At 38.8% G+C, this 11368-nt stretch overlaps 2 protein-coding genes across 4 annotated transcripts in view; both read right to left on the reverse strand.

The window, feature by feature from the left end:
* Window positions 1–4977, reverse strand: part of crocc (ciliary rootlet coiled-coil, rootletin) — a 29422-nt gene extending 24445 nt beyond the window's left edge. For 2 of the 3 annotated variants that reach the window (XM_088005614.1, XM_088005611.1), the window contains exons 1-3: window positions 4790–4977; window positions 1605–1731; window positions 624–766 (exon numbers count right to left, since the gene is read on the reverse strand). In XM_088005614.1, the coding sequence (XP_087861740.1) occupies window positions 624–758 (135 nt within the window). In that variant the 5' untranslated portion in view covers window positions 759–766; window positions 1605–1731; window positions 4790–4977. Of the gene's footprint in view, window positions 1–623; window positions 770–1604; window positions 1732–4789 lie in introns of all 3 variants that reach the window. The other variant, XM_088005612.1, reaches the window with a different exon arrangement.
* A 1361-nt stretch (window positions 4978–6338) lies between these two features.
* Window positions 6339–11114, reverse strand: necap2 (NECAP endocytosis associated 2). Its single transcript, XM_015006717.2, has 8 exons — window positions 10855–11114; window positions 9598–9698; window positions 9265–9369; window positions 9010–9091; window positions 8343–8451; window positions 8104–8254; window positions 7934–8018; window positions 6339–7163 (listed from the first exon to the last, which is right to left on the reverse strand). The coding sequence occupies exons 1-8, from the start codon at window positions 11097–11099 to the stop codon at window positions 7118–7120; spliced, it is 924 nt and encodes a 307-aa protein (XP_014862203.2). The 5' UTR covers window positions 11100–11114; the 3' UTR covers window positions 6339–7117.
* Between the last annotated feature and the right edge of the window lie 254 nt (window positions 11115–11368).

Here is an 11368-nt window from a genome sequence, read left to right on the forward strand (position 1 = left end):
GTTATTTTCCATTTTTTATATTTTAAAATATAGTCCTCCACTTCCAGTGTGAAATGTTTTTTGTAAAACTAAAGTTTATTGATTTTGAGAGAGCAAATTTGCATTTTTATGCAATCTTTGTATACTTTTGTTAACCTTGCTTTGTTTTTGTTGTTCCTATAGTGATAACATATAAAAGAAGGGAAAATAAAATTATATTTTTTCTTTCTTGTAAAACATAAATAATATAAAGTATAAATTTAGTTGAGTGTGTGTAAACTTTTTACTGAAATCATATTAACTTTGCTACAGCTGCCTTTGGGAGCAGGTTTATGATTTTTGCTAAAGTTCGACCTGAATCCAGTCAACAAGCCGCCATATCCCTCCCCTGCTGTGAAGCCCCTGTTTACAATCACCCGTGGCAACGGGCGCTATGGCAACATTCCACTCCACTTCATTCCATCCCCCGTCACCTGGGAGACCCACAAATCTGAGACAAAGACAAACTGGGAAGACAAAAAAAACGGGGGAGAGGCGGGCATTCCTCCCAAAGCTTGTCCAGACCAGACACTTGGAGAATTTTTTTTTTATTTTCCCGCCTCACGTCGCCACAGTTTTGGTCAGATTCAGCGTACTGTCCTCACCCTCTCGCTAATGGCGCCGTACTTGATGGCGAGCTCGTCCCGGTCGGCTCTGCTGTGGGCCAGCAGGTCCTCCAGCCGGGCCAGCTCTCCCTGCAGAACCCGGTTCTCCTCCTGGACGGACATGACGGAGGACATGGCCCCAGCTGCTGACAGAGAAAAAAACCCGCTCTGTTTTAGATGGACAGCATCAGGGATGAAACGATTAATTCAAGTAGTCATGACAAATCAATTATTGAAATAATCATCAACTAGTTTAGTTATCGATTAATTATTAACTGGAGTATAAAGAGTCTACAAAAAGCATTTGCTGAAAGAACAACACAGTCAGAGCAGTAATTAAACCAAAAAACTTTACAGAAAATATATACATTTTGCTGTGAGCGTGTCACCTAGTTCAGATTCTGTTAAAAAAATCTCCTTTTAGGCACCTTTTGCTATTCATATATTAATTCTGTTAGTTAAAAACATAAACACACGTCACTGTATTGATGTTAATCTCAGCAGAAAGAGCTGAGCTTCTCACATGTTGATGTTAGAAGTATTTTTTAGCTTCAGATTGATCCTTTGCTACAAATGATCAAGCATCCACTAACAGAATTGTATTTTAGGCAATAATATGTTTATTTTCTTATTTTTTTTAAAAAAGGAATTAAATTATATGTTTATTTGCATCTTTTAATGTATTTCTAATACTGAATAAAAAGGGCTTCTAATGAAAAATCTGTAGATTGTGTAAATTTTGTAATCGATTAATCACCAGATTAATCAATTAATAAAGTTGAATTCAGACAGAAATTAGAATCCATCACCTGCTCCTGCTCTTTGAGATAAGATGCTTTAATGTATTTCTAATATTGTATAAAAACGGATTAAATCTGCAGGATGGGGCCATTAATCATCAGAATAAGCAACAGATTAGTCGATAACTAAAACAGCAGTTAGCTGCAGCTCTAGACTACATAAGGACGAGGAAGGACTCACTGGTATCGTTGAGGTTCTTGGTGACGATCTCTCGGACTCTGGCCGGCAGACATGTAGGGGCCGCATCCGGTGACGGGCCCCTGACGGTCAGCCTCTTCTCCTCAGACAGGACGCTCTCCTCCAGCCGCTGGTTCAGATGAAAAACAAAGACCCACAGCGGCTAAGTTAGACGTTTTGATGATGCAATCACCACAGCTACGGAGTTTGCCCCAATTGCCCCATCAGCTCGCCGTCAGCGCATTATGAAAGCGCTGAGGTGAGATCCCGGGGGCCTCACCTGGATCACCGACTCCAGCTTGTTGGAGTCGGAGTTTTCCTCACCGCTCATTGCCGCTGTTTCCAAATCCCCCAGGAAAATAGGATTAACTCAAGATGAATTCCCAAACAGAGCGACGGTCGCGTCTTTCCCTCCTTTTCCAGCCGGTGCAGAAAAAGGATAAAAGTTTCCCACTTTAATCTGATGACGTTTCTGGTGAGTTTTTGGCAGCAGAGGAGCGGAGCGCGTCCGTCCTGCCGTCTCCTCAGAGACTCAGACGCAGATTGAGGACAGCAGGATTAGCTGGTTTTAAAGTGCCACCCTCTTCCTCCTCCTCCTCTTCCTCTTACACCGTTACCACTCTTTGTGTTTGAAATTAAAAGCCTTCACACACCTCTGCTATTCAGCCTCACGACAAAGAGAAATAAAGGCCAGAAAAGAGAGGAGATATCATAAAAAGCTACAGGAGGTTATTAACTCGTAAATAAATTTGAATATTATGTGACCTAGATTAGTGGGGCTAATATTTATACCTGCTTGTACTAAATTTTGCAGGACTATAAATATTGTTGTTTTGGTATCATTGACAAGTAATTTTTGGTAGGAATATTAATTTGCATGTTTATAAATGTGTCAGAATTAGCCAAAATGCTATTTTTCATCTGTCTTTCCTGGACAATTAGTAGTTTATCTTGTTAAAACCAAGCAAACGTTTTACAAACAAGGTTAAAATGACTTAGCGATACAGATTTTGTCAATAAATGCAATCAATGCCAATAGTGATTACAAAACATGGAATCTACAACCAATGTGTCACATTAAGGAATAAATAAATTCATTGTATGATAAATCAAAAGGAGCTCAATAATTTCTATTCCAATGATTAATATTTCTGAAAGCTAATTTTGTTTACAGAGACTCGTAATCCATTTTATTTATGGTCTGGGTTGTGGGGGGTTTATTTAGATTTTATTTGGTGGTTTTAGTTGGTTTGTTCATTGTTTTGGATATTTAAAATGTCCAGTGTAAAGTGTTCCTCACTAATTAAAGTGTATTGATATTTCAGAAGGCGAGTTTGTGCCTTTATCAATATATTACTTAACGATGTTATCGTTTAGCACAATAATTTCTAGGACAATTTATCGTGACAGGCCTACGCATAATTATAAAAAATATAGGAAATAATTAAAAATAAATCAATCTGTCGTCTATGTGACAAAACACACCTGGTCATATGGAGGGATAATATAGTGATAATGAAAAATTAATCCAAGATTGCCTCTCAAATACCAATTAACTTTAAAGAAAGAACTTTTAGCACTGGAACTGGAAGATAGTTTAATTTTCAAACTAAAACCCAAACTCATACTTAAGTGTGGAGAGTTGTTTTCCATATCCTACAACTAAAAATCAGAAAAGTGAGGCATAATTTCATATCCAGCCCCACTAAGACATTATGCATTATTTCACTAAACAGCCTTTGACTGGGATAAGCACAGAATGTCTTCAGACTAAAGTTTTTGTCCATTTCTTCTTAGGAAATGTCTGAGAACATCAGTTTGCTGTAGATTCCCATTTGGACAAGTTTTGGGCTTTTAATAGGCCGTTCCAGCAGATAAACATGCTTTGATCTCATTTAACTCTGTTTGTTCTGGGCGTTTCCCATCCTGAGAGTAGAACCTCATTGAGAATCTGAGGCAGACTTAAAAGCTGACGTTCACAGACAAACTTCATTCAATCTGAATGAGACTGAGATGTAAACTGGTTTCCTGAAAGCACCGCAGTCACCTAAAAACCCCCCAAAATATATCAAGGTTTTTTGTTGTTAGCATGAATAAATGTGGAACAACTCAGCAGGTCTGGATGGACGGTACCAGAGTAACTACAGAGTAACTGCAGGTCCACTTACTCTGGTGGTTAAACCCGTTTTTCACAGCTTCAGAACAGAAACATGGCAAACATTAAACACAAGGAGAGATTCAGTGATGGCGACAGTCATAGTTACACACAACAAGGTCATTGTGTCATCACAAGGCACCCCACACACTGCTTTAAACACACACACACACACACACACACACACACACACACACACACACACACACACACACACACACACCTCCCTTTATGTTGCAAATTTAAGGGAGATTTTCCTTGTCGTTTATAGTAAACATGACTGTAAACAGTCATTTGCAGAGGCAGGAATAAAATAAAATCCCTTTGAAATAGCTGAAAATTTCACCTAAATTAAAACATCTTAACATTGAGAACATTTTACACAGAAACATAGCCACATATTTGTGTTTTATGTTCTATTTTTGAGTTAAAATAAACTCAATCTGAACTCCAACGGTTCAGTTTCAGTTTGAATTTTATAATGCCAGTCGCCCCCTGCTGGTCTGTTTATCACACTGCAGATGTGAAAACTTTGAGCTATTTTTAATGACAGCGAGAGAAATATGAATGAACTGATCTCCCAAAAGCAAAAACAGCATATTTTAAAATTTATTTAAGAATTAAAACCATGAAAATGCGCTTCATTTGTAGTCAAGCTCAGCTTCCTCCTCTTCATTTGACATTAAAGGTGTTTGAAGTCATAAAAAGGGAACACGGCCAGCTTCTGTGATTCATCATTAACATCCTCTTTACCCTGAAAGCCTTAAAACAAACAGAGGCTTAAACACAAAAACACGTCTAAGTTCCCAAAAAGCGGAGCGGAGTTGGAGGCGGGACGAGGAGGCTGCAGCAATCAGAGACTTTTTATCTTCTTTTTATAAACCATTAAAGCTTTATCTTTTAAATATAACCTCTGAAACACAGTCTATTCAGGCAGCATCGGAGTGGGTATCGGTATAAAACGCATCGTGCATCGCTAGCAGCGGCTCTAGCAGTCAAGATATCCACTTCCCTCTCTGACAAACAGCCTCACCTCCACTCCTCGATCTGCTCCGAGCTTTTTACTCCGTCCTCCATCCCTCACAGTCCTCTTTGTGGTCCATACATGCAGAGATAAATCCCGGATCCAGAGGCGGCAGCAGGAGTTAGACCACTAAATGTCTGCAGGAGCTGCTGCCTTCTTGTTCCGAAATCTTCTCCATGCTTTTTCCGGGGAGGGACTTCCAGTTCACCCAGCATGATGGTCTGCTGCTGCCATCACAGGATCCCGCACAGTCACTTTCAAATTAACCACCGGGTCTCAAATATGCTATAAAATATTAATTCAATCCACTTTTTCAAACTTTTTAGTGAATTCTGGTGGATTCAGTTCAGTTTTTCCTGCTGAAATTGTCATTTGTACATGTGAAAAACTGCGGGGTTTTCACAGTTTTTGTGTTCCGATAGATTAAATAAATAAATCCTGAACACAGAGGCGATTCAAGCGATTGACACATTTAAACGTACTCAAATAGTTCTTTATTCTGGCTTGAAAGTGATCCGTTTGAATTATTTCTTATGTTTTATAATAATTGTGTTGTAATTTTGTTTGCATTTGCCGTTTGTACTAATTGACAAAATTTGCCATAATTTCTCTAATTGTGGGACATTTACAGAAATGTTAGTAAATAATAAAAAATAATCCGTTTCAAAGCAGGTCTTAATAGATTTTATTTAGGAATATCAAAGTAAAGGAGGCTGATATATAAACATACCAAAACACTTTTAAGATTTTAAATTATAAAAAATATAGAGAATTAAATCACATTTCTAATTTGTGCTGGTGCAGCACGCTGGCTGTAAAATGCTTAACCTGCTTTACTAAAATCCATTCATATTGGTAAAATATGAATTATTATCTAGAATTATTATTTGATGAAGAACAAAGGGAAACCATTTAATTTACAGAGAATAAAACCAAAATATGCATGCAATGTGTTTTATAGATGTTTGAATGAAAAAGTATCTGCAAATTTATTGCGTGTTCACACACACACGCACGCATAGAGAGAGATAGGAAGCAAGGAAGGAAGAAAAGACACAAAGGGAACAAAAACTAAGGGAAGAAACAAATAGAACATAAAGTAAGGAAGACAACAAAGGAAAGAGTGAAGGACGGATGTTTAAAGGAAGGATGGAAGGAGGAAGAACAAAAATAAAGAAAAGTGCAGAATAAAGAACAGAATGAATTTCACAAAGCAGCGATGGAAAGAGGGGGACAGAAGAAATTACAGAATACCACTGAATGAAAGGAAGAACAAAGGAATAAAAAAGACGAGAAAAAGAAAGGAATGACAAATACAAGGAAGGAGAGAAGAAAGGATGGATTAAACAAGATAAGAAGGAAAAACAACATTTAGACAGGGGAAGGGAAATCAAGTCTTAAAATATAAATATTTTCCGTTTCCTGTGAGAATAAAACATCGAACTCCAGATGTTTTTGCATCAAGTGATTCTGCAGCTGTAAATCTGAGCTGTGAAGATGATCAAACAGAGATTATTCTCTACAACGACACAGCGACCGTCAAAATAAAACAAACCTGTCAAATATACACTTTATTTACATTTTTTTTTATATATTTCAGGGGTTTTCCCAGGAAGGCACTTCATCAGGAGGAGAAAGAAAAGCAGATTCATTTTGGGTAAAAAGGTGCGACCCAGAAAGGACAGACATAACTGAGGCATTTATACGATCATAACTGAAAGCACGAGAATCGATTCTTCACACCAAAAATGATTTAAAAGAAACATGTGACCTAAATCTGATTATCAAACATTAAGAGAGGTTTGGTGATTTATTAAAACAAGACGGGAATAAAAACAAAACAAAGGAGAACAGAAGTGCTGTTTTACAGCCGGGTGAACGGCATGAAACATGAAAGTTTGAGATGAGTGACGTTGGCGCGAGGAGATCGTTCTGGGACAGAAAAACAAACCGTGATGTCACAAAGAGAGGCGACAAATCTGATTGGAGGAGGTCAGTGAAACGACTACGCAGAGCTAGAAAAATCAAGGAACAATCCATTAAAGGCGGCGAATAAATATCTTACACAGTTAGTGTGACAAGACGACGATTCCCTTGTTTTAAGAAGTAAACTACTGCATAGCAGAGAGTGAAAAAGGAGAGCTGTAAAAATATCCACTTTAACTTTTTGTTCCTTTAGAGTGTGTTGGTCAGCGGGCGGCTCTGTGCCGGAGCAGAGAAAATTCGCCAATGAAACTGTAAAATCTCCGCACACGTTCTCAAGCTTCTTTATGTCAACAATCGTCCTGTCTGCAGGAATGTAAGGAACCTGAGAGGAGGCCTTTTGTTTCTCACTGCTCAGCTGAACTGCACCCATCCTGACTTGGCGGCGTCTTGGTTGGAGCTGCGGGGTGGAGACGTGAAAAAAAAGGAGAGATGAGTTCGCTCTCTTCTCCCGCAGGACAATTCAAACACTTTTCAGACATTTTCAAGCTTTCAAACGTTTCCGGCTCCACACTTTGGAGATAAACACGATGCAAACGAACTGAAGAAGAGTTTGTGAAGACGCTGACAAATTATTGATAGGTTTTTGGCAAATAGAAATTATTTTAGTAATTGTTTATGACCTGAAACAATAAAAGTTTAGCCAGATTTAACTTCAGACAGAAAAAATGTGCCTTTTTATTAACATTGAATATCTGGTTTCAACTATAAAAGGTGCTTTCCAAATTTAGGCTTTTAACCAAATGTTAAACTGAACTTTATTACTAAACTTTAGAGATACAAACAAATTCAAATAAAAAATATATATCTTATCGATCCCAAAGGGAAACTAAATCAGCAGACAACCAAAGATGTGTTGTGATAAGGGCTGCAACTAACGATTATTTTAGTAATTGATTATTCGGATGATTAATCAATTAATCAGATATAAAAATGATACATTCTACCGATTTTTCATTTAACCACTTTAGCTTTTTCTATGCAGTACTAGAAATGCATTAAAAATGCTGAGTTTGAACATCAAGCTCTTCCAGTGACTTTATACAGAAATTAAGCACTTTTCAAACCCTGGAAAATCTTAAATTCAAGGATTTTCAACCACCTGTACGGACCCTGTGAGTGGGAACGAGAGCTGACGACACAGACACGATTAAAAAGAGGAAAACGTACTTGGAGCCAGCAGATGTGAAATCCCCCCACATGTCAGAGCCGGGCTGGGCTGCAGCGACTGGAGAACCCAAGTCCAACAGCGGAGCTGAAGGCAGAAATCCTGTTAGAACGACGGAGATATTCCGGATAATACCAACTACAGTCGATGCGTTTGCAGAGCAGGACGGTACCGGTGCTGGGCTGAGCAGGTGGGAGCGTCTGCAGTCCTCCAGGCGGAGGCAGGACGCCGCTGCCGCTGGCTTTTCCTCCTGGAGGGGGAGGGAGCAGACCGCCACCCAGAGGCCGCGGCTTGGCGCCGCCTGCGTCTTTCTTCTTGATGTTCTGAAGTGATCAGATCGGTTTCTGCGTGTTTATATCAGCTCGTTTCGTTAATCATGTGATCGTCCATGCTGCGTTTCCTTCTGCTCACCCCGATGCTGATCTTGATGGTCTGTCCTTCCTTGAAGCTCAGGTCCAGTTTAGGTGCTGAACTCTGAGACGCCTCCAGTTTCGCAAGATCCCCTTCTTGTTTCACCCACCTTTAGAGACACAAACAAATAAAAAAATACTGTATCGATCCCAAAGGGAGACTAAATCAGCAGACAACCAAAGATGTGCTGTGATAAGGGCTGCAACTAACAATTATTTTAGTAATTGATTATTCAGAGTATTAAGCAATTAATCAGATAAAAAAAATTGGCACAAAAATCTGCCGATTTTTCATTTAACCACTTAAGCTTTTTCTATGCAATATTAGAAATACACTAAAAATGCAAATAAACCAATAATTCAGTTCCTTCTTAAAATAAGAAAAACATTTTAAAGCCTAAAATACAATAACATAGCACTCCTTCTGCACTCATTTGTATATTAACTGACGATTATTTTATTAACTGATTAACAATTAGATAGCAAAAGATGCTTAATAGTTGTTGTTTTTTTTAACAGATTTGAACCCAGTGAAGTTAAAACTACGCCACATGAAGATTACTGGGTGGAACATTTTTACCAAGTGTTTTCTTTTTTTAATCTTAAATGCAAGCTGTCTATATTTTTGTATGTACTTTTGGTCTTTACTGCATTTGTTCTCCTCTTACTTAAAATGATCTTGTAAAGCCACATTGAAGTCAAACGAGTCTCCACGGTCAGCAAAACCCAAACCGATGAAAGCGTGACGTCCTGAAAAGAAGAAAAAGAAAAAGAAAAGAAAAACAGACTATAAATTAAAAAGAAAATCATATAATACAGGGATACAAAGAGGATAAAGTAACCAAATTAACTAAAACTACTGTTAGTTATATACTGGATAGAGCTGATGCTACTTTTTTTTCTTAAATCAGAAATGTTCTCACCCGTTCCGTCCTCTATCCGGATGACAAAGTACCGGCTGGAGTCTGTGACGGCCTCCACTGCGATGCCTGGATACTGCTCAACCGGGGCTTGTGCGTACAGCTCTCCTGCAGAGAAACGCAGAAACAAAAACAACAGATACATGAAGCAACGTTTGAGCAGAAACCCGGATCAGGCCGTTGATTAAGTAATACAAAAACACCAAGATGACGTGAAAGAAAATCAACCCTAAAACATGATTTGACTACGTTAGTCTTTAACCATCAACAACCAAAATAAGCAGTGAAGAAGTTGCTTTTTCCTGATAACATTCTGTCGTTTTAAAAAGTATTCACCTGTGTTTCTGTCCTCCAACTTGATAAAGGCCTTCTTGCCTTTGGCGGTGATTTTCAGCCTCCCACTCCACGCTGGTTCATCCAGCTTCCAGTCAGCAGCGCTAAGGGAAAGAAAGAAACAACAGGAAACGCACATAATCAGAAAGGGAAGGCGGTTTGTGCCATCCGTATTTATCTGGAACATGTGATTTAGTCTCCGTTTCAGCAGCTTTAGCCGTACGCATCAGGGGGAAGTGAAATTAAGAAGGGCTGCAAGAAGAAAAGAAAATGCTTTACTATGATATTCTCACGATAAACAATCTTTATCCGTCTACTGGTTTATTTTAACACAGTTCCATTCTATCAGGATGGGCTGGTTGTGATTACAGCATGATACCTGCAGCTCCTTTAAAAATGATAATTAAGCCCTGAACTGCTTTGTCATGTTTTGCCTAAGTGGATTTAGGCCTGGAGTTTGCTTACTTTGAAGTTGTAAGGTGACAAATGGTGGAAAATGTAAAGTGTTCTGAATGTTTTAGCGAAGAGTTACATTTTAATGAAATAGTTTAACTGTTAAACAAGCTAAATTATTTCCCTACTGTTTTCAACAGCACATTCCAAAGTGAGTGCTTATTTGGATTGTTGCTTCATCTAAAACTGGTTTTCCCCCCTCATTATCACAATGTTCCCCTCAAGCTTTAGGTGGATTTGGGAGTGTATGAGTAAGTCCAAATACTTACGAGTATAAACATCAGTTTAAGTTTACAGAACAACACGGCTCACAGCAACAGCGACTTCGTGAGCAGAAACAGCACAAAGAAAAGAAATCCACTTGTACTGATTTGAAAACAAACGCTGCATTCCTGCTTCCATTATCGGACGGACGATAACGGCAAGAAAACTTCAAATAAAGAAGAAAAGTCCAGTCTCAACTGAAAACTTAAGCTTCTGATGAAACCAATTTGCTGAACGCAGCGAGGATGAAACACGCCAGGATGTTGGTGTCACATTTCCGTGAACTAGTGTTTCCAACTATTCTATCCATTTGCCAGCTGTTTCTCGCCCAACACAAATGTCCTGAGGTTAAGATGGTAATTAATTTCAGCTAACAGTTAATACCGGCAGGGTGTATCGCATTTACTACTGTTTTGAACCTCATTAAAAAAAAGTACTGTTAAGTAGTTCTGACAGCTCCGTTGTCCGATAATGGAATCATGAATAATAAATTAGCTTGCTGACCAGCACTTTCTCCGAGTCCTCAGAGAGAAACTTTCTCACCGATATCCACGATTGGAGGACCGCGGCGGGATTCGGTAAACATGGACCTCTGGTTTCACGCACAGCATCGACTCATAAGTGTTGTCCTCTGCCATTTTGGAAAGTTTCAGTAACCTGAAAGACAACTTCCGACTTTCAATGGACGGGCCTCCACTCTGCCGCTGCTGCTCGGCTGACGTTGAAGCCGCGGAGTTGGATCCAAACAGCGCCCCCCTGCGGTCGGGATGTTTTAGGAATGCGGCCATTGACTGGAAAAGAGCATCGACGTTTTCCAGGAAAAGAACAGCAGATGAGATAAGATTATTTTTACACTTTCTACTCTCTCTAATTGTAGATTGAATGACTTCAACGGCTTTTTATTATCTCTGGCTCAATTCCACCCAGAGCTGGGTAGTAACTAGTTACATGTGCAACTCTTGAAAAAAAATACTTTTTGACAAATAAGCCAATATTAAGTCAAATGTACACTGAACTTTTTACTTTTACTTGAGTAATTTAATATGAAGTATTTCTA

Source organism: Poecilia mexicana, unplaced genomic scaffold, assembly GCF_051168715.1.
Source record: "Poecilia mexicana isolate PSO_F unplaced genomic scaffold, ASM5116871v1 scaffold_5, whole genome shotgun sequence".
Lineage (NCBI taxonomy): Eukaryota > Metazoa > Chordata > Actinopteri > Cyprinodontiformes > Poeciliidae > Poecilia > Poecilia mexicana.

Bases quoted from the DNA above. Each gene is read 5' to 3' on its own strand.
- necap2 (XM_015006717.2), bottom strand. From the start codon at position 11,099: ATGGCCGCATTCCTAAAACATCCCGACCGCAGGGGGGCGCTGTTTGGA. The intron at 9,699-10,854 runs GTGAGAAAGTTT...TCTTTCCCTTAG, and splicing joins TCCTCCAATCGTGGATATCG to CGCTGCTGACTGGAAGCTGG. The intron at 7,164-7,933 runs GTACGTTTTCCT...TCCACCCCGCAG, and splicing joins TTCACATCTGCTGGCTCCAA to CTCCAACCAAGACGCCGCCA.